This window comes from the organism of the source record quoted next, unplaced genomic scaffold, assembly GCF_019419815.1.
Source record: "Pyrus x bretschneideri cultivar Hongxiangsu unplaced genomic scaffold, Pyrus_bretschneideri_v1 Contig8, whole genome shotgun sequence".
In the NCBI taxonomy this organism is placed as follows: domain Eukaryota; kingdom Viridiplantae; phylum Streptophyta; class Magnoliopsida; order Rosales; family Rosaceae; genus Pyrus; species Pyrus x bretschneideri.
Genome location: NW_025999820.1, coordinates 10,023,420 through 10,038,552, shown reverse-complemented (window position 1 = coordinate 10,038,552; position 15,133 = coordinate 10,023,420). Strand labels below are relative to the sequence as shown.

General features: G+C 35.2%; 2 protein-coding genes and 1 long non-coding RNA gene across 10 annotated transcripts; 1 reads left to right on the top strand and 2 right to left on the bottom strand.

The window, feature by feature from the left end:
- Positions 1 to 943: 943 nt before the first annotated feature.
- On the bottom strand, positions 944 to 5,206 carry LOC103959105 (3-oxoacyl-[acyl-carrier-protein] synthase II, chloroplastic-like). The gene is made up of 7 exons (XM_048575245.1): positions 5,192 to 5,206; positions 5,055 to 5,150; positions 4,629 to 4,697; positions 4,507 to 4,555; positions 4,242 to 4,396; positions 4,080 to 4,160; positions 944 to 1,003 (listed from the first exon to the last, which is right to left on the bottom strand). The coding sequence occupies exons 1-7, from the start codon at positions 5,204 to 5,206 to the stop codon at positions 944 to 946; spliced, it is 525 nt and encodes a 174-aa protein (XP_048431202.1).
- On the bottom strand, positions 3,857 to 15,133 carry LOC103935340 (disease resistance protein RUN1). 7 transcript variants are annotated; one of them, XR_007254957.1, is made up of 11 exons: positions 14,536 to 15,133; positions 11,726 to 12,848; positions 11,310 to 11,606; positions 10,355 to 11,170; positions 9,084 to 10,236; positions 5,449 to 5,685; positions 5,005 to 5,150; positions 4,629 to 4,697; positions 4,242 to 4,396; positions 4,080 to 4,160; positions 3,857 to 3,947 (listed from the first exon to the last, which is right to left on the bottom strand). XR_007254957.1 is itself a non-coding variant. In XM_009345100.3 (5 exons), the coding sequence occupies exons 1-5, from the start codon at positions 15,033 to 15,035 to the stop codon at positions 9,592 to 9,594; spliced, it is 3,381 nt and encodes a 1,126-aa protein (XP_009343375.3). In that variant the 5' UTR covers positions 15,036 to 15,133; the 3' UTR covers positions 8,989 to 9,591. The 7 variants fall into 7 exon arrangements, 1 of the variants encoding a protein (XP_009343375.3); XR_007254956.1 differs by having other exon boundaries at positions 3,857 to 4,160; XR_007254959.1 differs by having other exon boundaries at positions 3,857 to 4,160; positions 5,055 to 5,150.
- LOC103935312 lies at positions 5,685 to 9,346 on the top strand. Of its 2 annotated transcripts, none has more exons than XR_007254963.1 (4): positions 5,685 to 7,073; positions 7,218 to 7,293; positions 7,636 to 7,921; positions 8,356 to 9,346. It is a non-coding gene; the product is annotated as an uncharacterized LOC103935312 (long non-coding RNA). The 2 variants fall into 2 exon arrangements; XR_007254962.1 differs by having other exon boundaries at positions 7,395 to 7,921.

The window sequence follows — 15,133 nt, the reverse complement described above, 5'->3', positions numbered from 1 at the left end:
TTTATTTATTTATTTTTATCGCTCCGTAATTCTTCAAGGCGCTTTCCAATTTAAAAGTGCTTACATTTTTCTTTTATTTTACATAATTTGTTGTTCATATTTATAATTAAATATTGAACTCGTCATCTGTAAAAGTTAAATTTGAGAACTTTTACATATAAGTGAAGAAAACTATACCGTTTATTGATCATATACTTTTTAATTTCATTTATTAAAGTGAACTCACTCACTGAACTAACTAAAAATGCCCTTCAACTTACTCATTGTCATTTACATGTAGATTGCACCACTCAACAACTCGATTACCTTAGCTCATAAACAATAACGATACTGGAGATTCGATAGTGCATAAAATTGTGATATAATCAGGTTAAGAAAAACAGATCGAACAAACATCACAAGGTTAAGGGAAAAAAAAGTGAGATAAACATGTATGCTTATATGCACATTAATTTAAAGAGCAGAAGCCAGGAAAGTCAGCGATGAACTACATTAATTTGTATAGAGTTGAAGTTAAATTCAAGTTTAGTTGTGCGGAGGCCGGACAAAGCTAACTAGTGGCATAACCCATGTTAGCACATTTAATGAGGTGTGTTTGGAAGTGTTTTTAAAATAATTGAAAAAAACTTTTGAAGAAAGTGTTTTCGAGACAAATCCTTAACAAAAATACAAGTGAATCATGGAAAAACACTTGAAATGCTTCCTGGTGTTTTTAACCAAAATGCACTTCAAGTACTTTTTCTACCCAAAAACACTTTCACTAAAAGTACTTGCAGACATTTTAGAAGCACTTCCCAACAAAAAGACTATAACTCTTTTTTATTTGCGGGCCAATTTTTAATTTGGGCTTTGTTGTTAGGTTCGGGCCGGTTTCTAATATTGGAGCTCTGCCTGTGTATTCGAGCTCCACGTCCCGTTTGCGGTTGGAGAACACAGAACGTGACTACTGCAGGGGGACACGTGTCTTTAACAGAGCGTGGGTCCCAACCCCCGTCCTCCCTGCCTGCCAACCCACAGGCGCCAGAAATTCAAAAATTCTGAAACAAACGTTTTAGAGCATCTTCTCAATTTTTAAATATAAAATTTAAATTTGACAATGTATGTGGTATTTTGATATTTTTTAAAATTTTATTTTTCATTTGATTTGTCAAATTAAATATTTTTTTACCACATTATTTTTTTTTATTAAACTATTATTTTATTAATTTCCTTGTCTCCTACTCCTACTTGCATTAAGTCTTTCTCCATGAAAACTATCCACACCTGCAATATGTTCATCACTTTCTCAACTCCCCACATCAAAGCCAGATCCCTCAATTGGGTTTTCCTCCAATATTTCACATGAAGAAATTGCATTTTTTTACATAATGAACAAAACCCAAATGCTGACTTTGATCGTTGCACTGACTCCATCGACAACTTTGGTGTTTTTCCTGCTTTTCATCTACTTTTACTGCAAGCAAACTGCAAAAAGTGAGCAAAAAGATGTGGAAAAAAACAGAGTAGAAGCAAGAGGAAGCTGTGGAGGCAGAGGAGGAGCTGGTGACTTTTCAGGATGGGGAGGACCTCACAGTATGTGACATTCTCGATGCTTCGTGGGAAGTAATCGAAAAATCGAACTATGTCAGGCTGTATAAGGCTTTGTTGCAGAGCAGTAACTCAGTGAAGGCAGGCAGATCTGATAGCTGCTGTCAAATTTGACAGCAAGAGAGAACTTATTTCATGTCATGTCATGCTACATCAAATTTGATTTTTTATTTGAAAAACATTGCAGCAATTGTTTTGTTTTTTTTACTGTTATTGCTGATTTGGACATTTTGACATTTCCTTTTATTATGTTCTCACTTCAGGTGTGCCTAAGCCGACGGAAAAGTTAACCGAAATTAATTAACACTACCACTCACGTCTGAATTAGCCGTTACTACTTCCATCTCCCTTCCTCCCTCCCTCTCTCTCTCTCTCTCTCTCTCTCTCTCTCTCTCTCTCTCTAGCATTGCAGTTCTTCACTGGCACTCTGGACTTCGCCGACTGTTCGTCTCCCTCAACCTTCAAGAACTCCATATTTACAGTAAGAAGTCCAGCTACGGTTCGCCGAGGGCAAAGTTGCGCATGGAAGAAAAAAAGGATAAAAAGCAGGAAGAAGAAGAGAGGAGGAGCATCCGAGTCGAGTATTCCTTGAACTGAGGGTGTATTGTTATTCTTCTGCACCTGCGCATCTCACACGTTCATCAATCACTGCAGTGGGATTTCAGCTGAGGGTTTTCTAGTAGGACTATTGAAATTACACAAAAATTCTCAATAACAAGTGTTAACGGATTTTGCGGGTTCATCTAAAATGACCCGTTATGTAATAGGTGATTAACGGGTTAACCTGTTAATTACCTGATCCGTTTATCACTCATCCGAATACTAACTTTAAAAGATCAAGTCGGATCGGATTGAAAATGCCAGATCTAGTCATCACGCCTATTTTGGTGTACACTGGAGTTGGGGTGTGTCAATAGAACCAATTTAGCCGTTGGCATCCTAACATAGTTGGGTACACTTTGAAGAAAAAACAAGCCGAAAATTGGCTTGCGTCGAGGTTGGAGCAGCCTAGAAAAATCGGGGTGCTGTCCATGTAACCCAGCGTCTGGGGGAGGCTGGGCGCAGCCCAACAACAACAGCTTCAGGTTGCAGGAAAAAAATGGTTTTTGCTCAAACCATTTAATGAGGGTATTTTTATCTTTTGAGAAGAAAGTTCACGTGTCTTAGATAAGGAGGATGTAGTTAAACTTGGATTTGAGAAGATTTTAAAACATTTTTAAAATTCTAGTGTAATCAATTAAAAGATTTTAAAGGATTTTAGAATCCATTCAAATCTAGGTGAGTCAATTAAAGAAATTTAGAATCCTTTAAAATCTAAGTGTAGTCAATTAAAAGATTTTAAAATCCAAACAAATCTAAGTGTATTAAAAAAATTAAAATTTTGAAAGATTTCTATAAGTTGTGGATTTTGTGGAATTTGAGAACCAAAAGTATATATAACCAAGACTAAAAAAATCCAACCTCACCCCGTAGGATTTCAACTTTTTCCACCACAATCCATTCAAATTCTTTAAAAATCCATATAAATTTTGTAGAAGTTTCTAATCCTCTTAAATCCTATCAAATCTATCACTTTTAAAATCCCTTAAAATCTTAATTTGACTACACCCTCCTAATTTTTGGGATATTTTTGGCTCCACTTTTTTTGTTAACTCTGTTAGAACTTATATCAAAATAAGTCACATGTCACGCATGTAAAATTCAACTAAAGGACAAATATGGAAAACCAAATGATAAAAATTGCAGCAATGATCCCTCAAATGGTCCTTTAACTTTAACCAAATTGAAGTTCTTCAACTTTAATCAAATTGTAGCAATGGTCCTTCCAACATCACTTATTTTGACAGAATTCTGACAGAGTTAACGAAAAAGACCATAGTTGCACTTTTTTATGAGTTAAGGAATCAATGATTATGGATTTTTAGTTGAGAAATCCATACTCTAATTAGGTTAACATTGAAAAACTATTATTACAATTTTCTCTAAACCATTACAACCCAAATTTTAGCAACAATACTTTCGTGCCCCTATGTAATACCCGCTATTTTTTTGTAACAATAAAATTGTCTTATATTTCTCTATATGTGACCAAAAAAAAAAAAGGAAACGATATATATATATATATATAGATCCTCTCTGACCCCGCCAAAAAAAGTTATTTGGTACAATTCCAAAACATAACCAAAATCATGACCCATACATTAATCCGCAACTTAACATTCACTTTCTTCTTCCCCACCTACTGTAGAAGTAAATTGGCGCATTAGAGGATTCCAAATATACTTTCATTGGACATTATATACTTGTCAAAGTGCGACAAGGGGAGTCGAAGACAACATACCACGCCCAGTTCGTATCGTCTACCCAAAAAGAAGATAACATGTCAAGAACTACACTTCAAGCCAAACAAACAAGAATTGTACTTGGTCCTTGCGTATATAAGGTCTAAAAACTGTACAGTTTTTCCAAGTTGAAAACATCACGTAAGTTACCTGTAGTGCTGCAACAGCTTCTACAGCACCACATGCTCCCAGTAGGTGACCAATCATGGGCTTTGTAGAGTTCACTCTCAACTGTAAAACGTAAAGATCTCATCGAACACGGAAATACAGGAATTACGAAAACAGATGATGCATGCTATGTACTGTTGTTACCTCAGGATTCTGGCCAAAACAATGAATCAGAGCATTATATTCCTTGAGATCTCCGGCCGGCGCGGATGTAGCATGTGCATTAATGTAATTAACATCTTCCCTAGACACCCCAGACTGTTCTAAAGCCTTTTCAATGCAAAGAATAACCCCGGCCCCTGTTTCCAAGGAAATTAATAAAAAAACATCATATTGCATAGTAAGATAGAGATGAATGATTAGAAAACGTGTTTATGAGACCATAGAGCTTGAGGGAACCACAGGATACAGAATGTCCCTACGGACTTTGCACCTACAACCTTACAGACGATGTGATCCTACAGAGAGAAAAAAAGGATATCTAGACAGACACCCAAGTGCCATTGCCAAAGTCATAGATTTAGAAAATACCTTAGCATGTTCTAACTCTTCTAGAGGCAAAACGCCAGCTCCATCCCCCATAACAAGGCCACCATGGTTCTGTGCAAAAACCAAAAACAAGATTTCGTTAAAAAGCTGCACTTGTTAAACGTTTCTAAAACTAAGAAACTCAACTCTCAAGCTCAATAGACATGACTAGGTTTAGTTATAAATTACGACACATCATTTCAAAAAAGCTGACTAGATTCCAACACAAATTCACATTGAGACAACCAATGTATGACATGCCTTTCGATGATTTTTACCATTCTTGTTCGTAACAATATTTACAGAAGTTTCATCATATAACCAATCACAGTGGAAATAAAAGAATAAATGAATCTAGCATAGTTATTGGTCGCATTACACTATCCCAAGGGCGTGATGCTTTGGTCGGATCGTTGTAGGAATTCTTACTGCATTGGCTTTAATGAAATGATTTGCCGAATTCAAAGTACGGAAGCTGCTTGTAGCACAAGCAGTAGAGGTTGAATAGTTTGGGACCATCCAACCCTGCAAGTGTAAGAGTAGATATCAGTTAAAAGGACAAGTACAAAATCAGCAGCCATCACGAATTGTAAGAGTATTGCATCGAATACATATATCTTATAATCTCGCAGGATCCATGGCGAGCACGGCAGAACCCATATTTGTGGTTGTGAAAGGCACACAGAAAGGGTTCACCTTCTTATTTATTTATTTATTTATTTTTGAAAATCAGCAGTGTTTTATTGAAAGACCAAATGGACGAAGAGATATACACAAAAGAGAGATCAGGAGGTTTTTCAGACCAAGAAAAAAAAACCATTACAAAGAAGTGTCGAGCGGGCTAGACAGTGCGCTGCTTCATTCGCTTGGCGGCATATATGGGTGATGACAACTCTAGTGATCTGGTCTAGCAATGCCTTTGCATCCTCAACAATAGGGCCAACTGGCAAGAGGTTGAGGGATTGGCCTTATAAAGCTAAGACAATCCGGAGAAAATCGCTCTCCTGAATAAGATTTTGATAACCCATGTTGATCGTCCGAACGAGGCATTCTCTAACCCCTGGAGAAAGATAAAACGACAAATTCACCATCCTGCTAAGTTCATAAACGTATAAACATGATGGAGCTCCAGCTTTAGCCCCACACTTCAAAATTTGCAATACACACAATGGTCACCAAATCTCTGAACACTAAAACAACACAAAATATATTTCATAGAACTTCACTAGTTTTGAATCATTTCAAGGAGAGACAAAAGCTCAAACCTCAACAAATCTAGCCCAAAATCAAGCAAACCAAAATTTTAAAATTTCAACTATGGCCTCAATAGACTTGTTAGTTAACGAGGCCAAAACTATAAAGTGATAAACTAGTCCAAAACTATAAAGTGACATTATCTATAAAAACTTCAAACTGATTTTAGATCCGTAAAAATTAATTTCTGCATTTCTGAACGATCAGTTTCACAATTTATGCACTTCTGCAAGATTATTTTCAAATTTTCTTTGCACTTCTGTAAGGTCAGTTTCAAAATTTCTACCAAATTAATTTTAAAATTCCAGCACTATGAAAAGATCAGTTTCAAAATTTTTAGTACTAGTAGAGATAATGATGTAGGAGGAGGAAGAATAGAGACAAGAGAAAGAAAAATACAAAGAAGAATGTGCAGAGAGAGAAAGACATGGGTAGAAAGGAGAAGAAAGAGATAGAAATTGACCAAGGAGAAAAAAAAAGGACATAAAACTAAAACGTAAAAATAAGAATATAGAGACTTAGAGTAAAATTATAAACAGAAAAGCAATTAAAAAATAATCATAACATTGCATATGACGTGAATATGTTTAATCTCTCTCTCAAATAAATAAAAAAGTTGCTCTCTCTCAAAATATAATCTTATCTAAATTACATGATAACAAAATCTCTCCCCCTAAAGAAAGGAAAAAAATAATGTAATTTTTTTATCACAAAATAAAATCATGATAATAATGTAACTTTGAATAAACGAAATTTTTAGGTTTTCTGTTTTTTTTCTTCACCCACCCACATTAACCTAACATATCTCTAAATTTAAAAAAAAAAAAAATATATATATATATATATATAGATAAACTTGTTCACGTTTCTCCGTCTTCCCTATACTTTCCAACTAAAAAATCTTGTATATTTACGCTCACATTGTGTTTCATCTACTGTATATATATTAACCAAGAAAAAACAAATTCTCCAGCTCGTCGAGAGCTCTCTCTCCAACTCGTCGACCTCTCTCCCTCCAACTTGTCGAGCTCTCTCCCATTGCTTTTCCGTCGATTTTGATATGAGCTAGAGGTTAGAAGCTACGATTTCAGAGATATTCTACTTTCAATACAATTTCGACTCGTTTCCCACTAGTCTAGTACGAATTCGATCTGCAGAGGACTCTGTTAGGGTTTTGTTCTGTTGAGATTCGAGGTAATTTTGAATCATTTCTTATGATTGGATTGAATTGTTTCGATTCGCTTTTTATTTTTCATTTTTCTGATTTTTTTTATTTTTTATTTTTCGAAGAACTGATTGGATTGATTTCAGGAATAATTTATATTTCTATGATTTCAGAGATTTGAGGCTGCGATTTCGAATATTGGAGCTTCGAGTTCAGAGGTTTGAGACCGCGATTTCTGGTTGTTAATACGTAAGTCACATATAGAACCCTAGAAACTCACAAATTGCCTCGTTTCCGTTCGTTTTATTTTTTTATTTTTTCTCCTGGCCGATGAAAACCTCATTCTGCAGTTGCCTTAACGAATTTAATTTGGTTAGATTTACTGGGATGGAGTTTGGGTTAAAGTTGCAGCCTACGGTGTCTTAAAACATTTTTAGTTTTGGACAAAATTCTGTGAACCCCGACTGATGATAAAACAGTAGTCCTACAGGAACAGAGGAGGAGTAGTTGCTTTACATGTTCATCCAAATGATGTAGTTCTTTGATCACCTTGTAGAAATTTAGTACTTATAATCTCATTTCTCCTTGTAGGTTTATATATCCGGATAAAACCAAGTTTTTAGGTAATTAATGTTGAATTCATATATCCGAATAAAATTAAGGCCTGGATTTAACTGAAAAGGTACACATCATGCCTTTCTTTTGGATGCTCGACTTTTGTGGTTTCCATGTTTTTGTGATTTCTAGAATATTAACCCTTCAATGTATAATCCTATTCATTTTTGTTCTCATTTATCAACAAATTGCTGAGGAGGCAATGATCCTATTGATTCCACGTTATCCTTCGATGTCAGTCCAAAGTTACAAGTAAACCGAGGTATGCAAAGCTTGTACGTGTTAACTACTAGTGCAGATGTTCTCTCCCGATTCTCATGGTAACATTTTTCAAGTTAGTTCATGTAGAAGAGTTGTGAGTCGTATAGGTGTTGCTTGAGCACTGCGGTCAAACTCATAGAGTATGATGGCAGGTCAAGGTGAGTGAAAGAGGGGAAACAAATATGAAATAGTTTACAAAGTAAATAATTTATGATGGAGGTAGATAAATTGGGGTGAAACGAATAGTTCTTTATAGGTTTTATATACTCTGTCTACTTCTGTGGTATACGAATATGAAGTATGTTTTCCTTCCATTCTTGTTTGTTTGAAGTAATTAGACTTTGGTTTTGTTAGTCGAGGGCTGTGGCTTACTCACTCACAGTCACAGATATCTGTAGGCTTACTCACCTACAGATGAATTCTTTGTTTCTGCAGATTGAAAACTAATATTGTATTACTGAGAAGAGCATATTGGAGAAGCTTTTCTCCATTGCTGGCATTTGACTTTATCTTGTAGAAACGACTTACAATTGATTTGATTAGCTTTATGATATTTCCGTTTTTTATTGATGATATTTTTAGATTTTAGTTAACAGAAAAGCAACTGTAAGTGGTAGAATGGAAGATATTAGTCCTTGATTTGAAGTTGTGATAAGTAGATTTTTGTTACAGTCGCTAGTTGTTACCAATCGAGTTTTAGTAGTTACTAATTTTTTTTTTTATCATATACTAGCATATGGCCACACACTAAGTGTGTATGAAAACTTTTTATTTTTGTTTTTAAAGTAGAATGAGAGAGGAAGAGAGAATGTGAGAGTAGGGAGAGAGACTTAATTTTTATTTTTTTAATTAGAGATTTGGGTAAGGTTTTGAAATAAAAAAAAAAAAAACAAAATTTTGATTGTTTGAAGTTACAATTCTGTCCATATTTCTTATTCATGTTCAGTTTTAAGTAGAGGGTTAAGCTGTGAATTTCATAAAAGTTTGTTTGACATGAGTGTTCTAGTAATATGTAGTTTAGATATATATAAAATAAAATAAAAAGCCAGAAAGGCAAACGCAAGATAATAGATCAAACAAGTTTTCGGTTTGCAAACTGAAATGGTCATCAAACAGCCTCTTAGTTTTAGATATTAGTAAAGTGCAAACAAATATGTACGTACCCAAACTCCTAATTAATCAGAAATGCGAATCATCTGAATCGGACGGTTGCTCTTGCTCCTCATCCTCCTCAGTATCAAAAGGAACATTGGGATCAATCTGCCAGCGTTTTGGACGATCATCTGCTGGCTCCAAAGATGAGGAAAGTCATTGTTGTTGCTGATCATATTTATCATTGACAATATCTCAGGATCCACATGGACGAGGCCTTATCCCAAGACTGCTCGTTGGTCTCAGAGACAAGTGAAGCTGCTCTTCATCCTCCTCAAGATCAATAGGAACATTGGGATCAATCTGCCTACGTTTTGGATGATCTTCTGCTGGCTCCGAAGATGAGGAAAGCCATTGTTGTTGCTGATCATATTCATCATCGACAATATCTGAGGATCCACGTGGGCGAGGCCTCTTCCTAAGGCTGGTCGTTGGTCTCAGAGACAAGTGAAGCTGCTCCTCATCCTCAATATCAAAGGGAACATTGAGATCAATCTGCCAGCGTTTTGGATGATCATCTCAGTCGGACGGTTGCTCTTGCTCCTCATCCTCCTCAATACCAGAAACTAACTTGATCCATTGCAGTTCCTGATCATATTCATCATCGACAATATCTGAGGATCCACGTGGATGAGGCCTCATCCCAAGACTGCTCGTTGGTCTCAATAGGCAGTGCACGCCGCAGCTTTTAACGGGACACCCATTCTGGAATCGAAATACAAATTGACAAATATGTACCCCCGGTTTCAGGGCAAAGTCCCATAAAGACATTAACGCAAGCCTCACATGAGTTGCCCATATGTCCTCATCATACCATAAATTAACTTCGTTCATTAGTGGGCCATGCCATGGACGAATATCATAACGAAGCAATTTTTTTCCGTTGATGATAATAGACGGGTAAATACCACAATCAAGCTTAGTCGATGGTTCAACAACAAAACATAGAGCCAATCCTACTAACATCTCCCCCACTTGTAATTTTAGAGGAAATTCAAAACGAAATTCATTGCCTCCAGCAAATGTTTTGTCCCAGTCATCTTCATCCGATTCATATTCTGGTAGAGGTTGAAAGGTTGTGGGATGGTTAGATGTATAGCTGCACCATTTTGGAACTTCATTGCCTGGGTAAATAGTGCGGAAGTCATAGCACGGACGAATTTCCTGCAATAGTAGATATATATAGTTAACAAATTACAAACATTTGTGATCTGATCTCTCTTTCAAGTACCAACAAAATTAATTTTCATTTGAACATAAATTAAGAAGAAGAGAGACCAACCTCATTCAACAAGTTGTTTTCGAACTTTGCCACCTCATCGCCACTTAGTCCAGAGCAGTTATACAAGTTAAGAAACTGAAGCCTCGGCGGCAGTTTTGGAATTTTCTCCAATGACGTGCAATCCGGCAGATGTAACTCTTCTAGTTTTGGTGGAAGGACTGGAATTTCCCGAAGCCTCTTGCAATCCCACAAGCAAAGTAACTCCAAGTTGACAACTTTGCTAATACAATCCGGAAGGCTAACAAAATTGTTTCTCGACAGATCAAGTTCTTCTAATGCGGACCAGCAAACAAGAGGCACAAGGAAATCACTTTCTGATAAATTGCATCCTGAAAGATCAAGATACAGATGTACATCGGTACTGCAGGATGAAACTTCATCGAACTTCACCTTCTTTCCAAAAGGGAGGAGTTGGATATTTTGCAACTCACTACCACTTGCGTTCAAACGCTCAAGGTTAGTAAAATAAGCAATTGATGGCAATTCTCTTATGCCACTTTCTTCCATATCCAAATAGCGTAGGGATTCCATCTTGCCCTCTATTTCTGGGAAACTCTTGAGACTTCTACAACCATTGAGATTAAGAAAACGTAGGGACCTCAATCCAAGTCTTTTTGCAAACCCCGTAAGCTTAGAGCACCCAGTAAGATACAAGACTTCAAGTTTATCAAGGCATCCAACTGAATCATGAACCTCGACCAAACTTGTGCAGCCTCTTAGATCCAACTTCCTTATGTTTGGGCTTCCGGATAAGTCGGGGATTTTTTCCAAGAATTCGCAACCACTTAAATTCATCCATGTAAGCTTTGCCAAATTCTATAAAACCAAACACAAAAACAAAACAAAAGTTCACATGCTTTAAAAAGAATATAATAAAACACTTTTGAGTATTTTTTTGGGAGATAAAATATATGTTTAAATAATAATATGATTTAAAATAATTTAAAGTATGTACCTTAAATTCCTTCAATTGTCTTATGCCACTGTATGACACATCAAACTTAACGAGATGTCTTGGATGAAAATTGGACCGCAAATTGAGCACATACGTATGCTTTTGATCAATATTGAGTCGTCCACCGAATTCAATCAACCTCAAACTGTTGGACAGATAATCAACCCGTCCTGAAAAGTGTGCATTATAGTTTATAAAAAATTCAAGATTTACCATCTTCAAGAAGCTTTTTGGATTCAAGGGTATCTCATCTGGTTTGGGCAGATTCACAACAATGCCTCTAATTTTCTCTGTCCCCTAAGATGGAAAAAGAAATAATGTTAACAAACAAGTCACAATAAAATCTTTTTTTCTTCTTTTCTAAATCATGCCAATTAAATCAAATGTAATTATGTAAGAACATATATTCTACTTACTTTGCAATCAATTAGAACATCACGCACATCTTCATGATGCCACAACCTACTCCGCTTGCCTGGTTCAGTGGATGATTCTTCGTAAACTATATGCTTACCCATTTTTTCTAACAAGTCATGCATCAAAATCCGATTATATTCAATAGTTATGATGGCTTTCTCAACAAGTACTTCAATACAATCTTGACGTACTTTGAGCGTCGAACTTCTTAATATTTGTAACACGTAGTCTTTATTTTCACCCTTAAAAAAACATGCAATGTCTAGGAAAACTTTTTGCAAGTTACAATCCCAGGCATCATAAGTTTTTCGAAGTATTATTTGAATATCTGTATAAGGTTCTGTATAAGGTTCTCCACCGTAAGAATCGTAACTGTTCAATACATCTTGCCAACGACCTATACTTTCATTGCGCAGATAAGAACCCATTAGATTAAGAGCCAACGGAAGGCCCTGAGCATGGTCTATTGCACGTTGTGCGAGTCTCAAATAATCATCATCTGGAGGTCTATTTCTTTTGAAGGCATTCCAACTAAAAAGCTCAAGTGCTTTGTCGTCTTCTAACTTTTGGACTTCATATATCCACTGACCTCCATAAAAGTTAAGCAATTTTCTATCTTTTGTGGTTATGATCACTCTGCTACCCTCACCGAAACAATCGACATCGACCCAGTCTTTTAACTGCCCCAATTTATCCACATCATCAAGAATTAAGAGAATCTTCTTTTGCCTCAACCGATTCTTAATAAGGTTGATTCCCTGATGAACATCGACAATTTTCCACTTTTTACCACATAGAATTTTAGATAGAAGAGTGTTTTGTAGTTTGATTACGCCATCATTCAATGTCAATGTTTCTCTAACATTTGCCAGAAAACAACTACCATCAAACTTATGAGCACTTGCATTATAAACCGCTCTTGCAATTGCTGTCTTGCCTATTCCAGATGTCCCCCAAATCCCAACTACACGACGATCATTTCCACCGACACCTAAAAGCATTTCCACCATTTTTACACAAGACTCTATTCCAACTGGGTAACTAGCCACATGCAAATATGTGCGATTTAATAGTTCGGTTGAAATCTCCGCAATGAAGTTGTTAATAAATGCAGCTTCATACCTACCAGTTAAAAAAAACAATGACACATTTAATTTTGTTAGCATGGTACGGTAATGACACTACCAATTTGGTGGCCTTAACCTTTTTTTTTTCAATACTCCAATTCATTGATAACCTTTTTTTAGCCGAAAACGTATTATTGTTATTTTTAAAATTTTTAAGTTGTAACCCAAAATTTTTTAGACGTAAAAGTTTCTTATCAATCATGATATAATACACACGTATTAGGTTGTTACTTAACACCATCTTCAATCATTGAGATAATCTAATATACTTGTTACCTATTTAGTTATAATCAAGATTCATCATTCACATTTCAAACACATTTAGTAAATCAAGTCATGCATCAAGATTTAAGATACAAATTAAGTTTAAAAACCAAATAGATGTTATTAACTAAATAAAATAGAAGCTAAAGTTAAAGTAACAAACTAAATAATAAAAAAAATTGGTTAAATTCTAAAAATACATCAAATATCCTATTAAAATACAATTATGAGATATATAAAATGAGGCATCTAATTCTAGTTTTCTATGGTACTGTATATATTGATTTTAAATACCATAATCATACCAATTATGTTGGTATGGTACAATTAGCACACCATTACATGTGGTACAAAAAAATTGGCACAAAATTAGTATAGTATAGTTGGTAATTTGGGTGGTACGGTAAAATGGTGAAAAAATTCACCCCTAATAATGAATTTATTGCAGTTAGTACTCTTATTTGTTCGTATATTAATTTTATTTTACCCATTTAGTACTCTTGTTGGCTAATAACTAGATAAGGATGTTGAATATAAAGATATTGATATCGTAGAGTTAAATTAAAGTTAGACGACATGATGAAGTTTGATGACATGATGAATTTTAGGATGCGAGGTTAGATTACTAGAATATGATTAATATATGGCAGATTTTGGAATTTTTTGTTATTGTTGGGCTACTCTTAAGTACTAACAAAGAAAAAAAAAATTGCAAAAGAAAAAATATTAGCTTCGGTTATGGGTTGGTTGGTTTGCTTCGGTTTGTTTCAGATTTTTATCAAGTTTCAACTAAACTAAATCGTTATATCGTAATTGATTTGACATTGTTTTGGGGGTAAACAGTAAATTTGATCCAATCCGGACCCTAAACACCTCTTAATTCTTATTTTTATTTAAGCAGTTCTTAATTCTTCAGTCAACTACAAATTCATAGTAACAAACGATTTTTTTTTTAAAGTAAAAACGTTATTTTTATATTTTATTTCTATTATCCTTTTAATAAAGATAAATTTAAATATATTGGTGGACGTTATCTTTATTAAAAAAAATAATACAAATAAAAGATAATTGCAACACTACTTTTAAGAAAATTCCAAATTCCCAAGAATAAAAAAATTTTGCCATTTTTAAGGAGAATACAATAATATCAATTGAGCCCTAATTTATAACTGTTATTCTCTTTTTGTTTGAAAATTGTTGAATTAGCTTGAGTTGTTTTTATTAGCACACTACATATTATTAAACGATTTATATAATGACTGTTTAGGCCTAATAAGATTTAAAAAGATTTATATAAAACAACCCTAAATGTCATTAGATTGAGAAAAAGAATATTTTGTAAAGGGAAGTAGTAAATTCTGAAATACAGAGTAAAGCAACTCAAAAACCATATACAGGAAGGTCAGAAATATACGTACTCTCCCTTGTTGAGAGTAGCTCCCTTCAGATCTGCTGCTTCTGTAAGAGCTGTCCTCCATCCTTGCACCTTCTCCAGGTTATTCTCATATTTGAGGCTATGGTCAGCAAACGCAGCATCATAACTATTTCTTTGGTGTCGGACATCCGATGGATCCACCTTGTAGAAGATTGACCTTGTCATCTGTCCCTTTGACTTTCTACATTCAAGAATATGTACGAGCTCGTCCAAGCACCATCTTGAAGAAGCATAGTTTTCAGAGAATATGATGACAGAAATTCTCGAGTTTTCAATTGCTTCAAGAAGAGTTGGTGCTATTTTTTCTCCTATTGGAAGTTCACTATGATCAATGAAGGTGTGGATTCCATGACGGACCAAGGCTTGGTATAGATGATCTGTAAAATTGTAGCGTGTATCCTCACCTCTGAAACTTAAAAAGACATCGTATGTCCATGAAGGAGTAGTGGTGAAGGAAGAAGAAGGGACAAGTTGATTGGCCATAGGAGAATTAAAGCCAGACCATAAACTAAAGAAAAGAGCCTCTCAAAGAATTGGAATACGCAGTATGGTATGGTGTGTGGACAAAGGACCATCTCTTG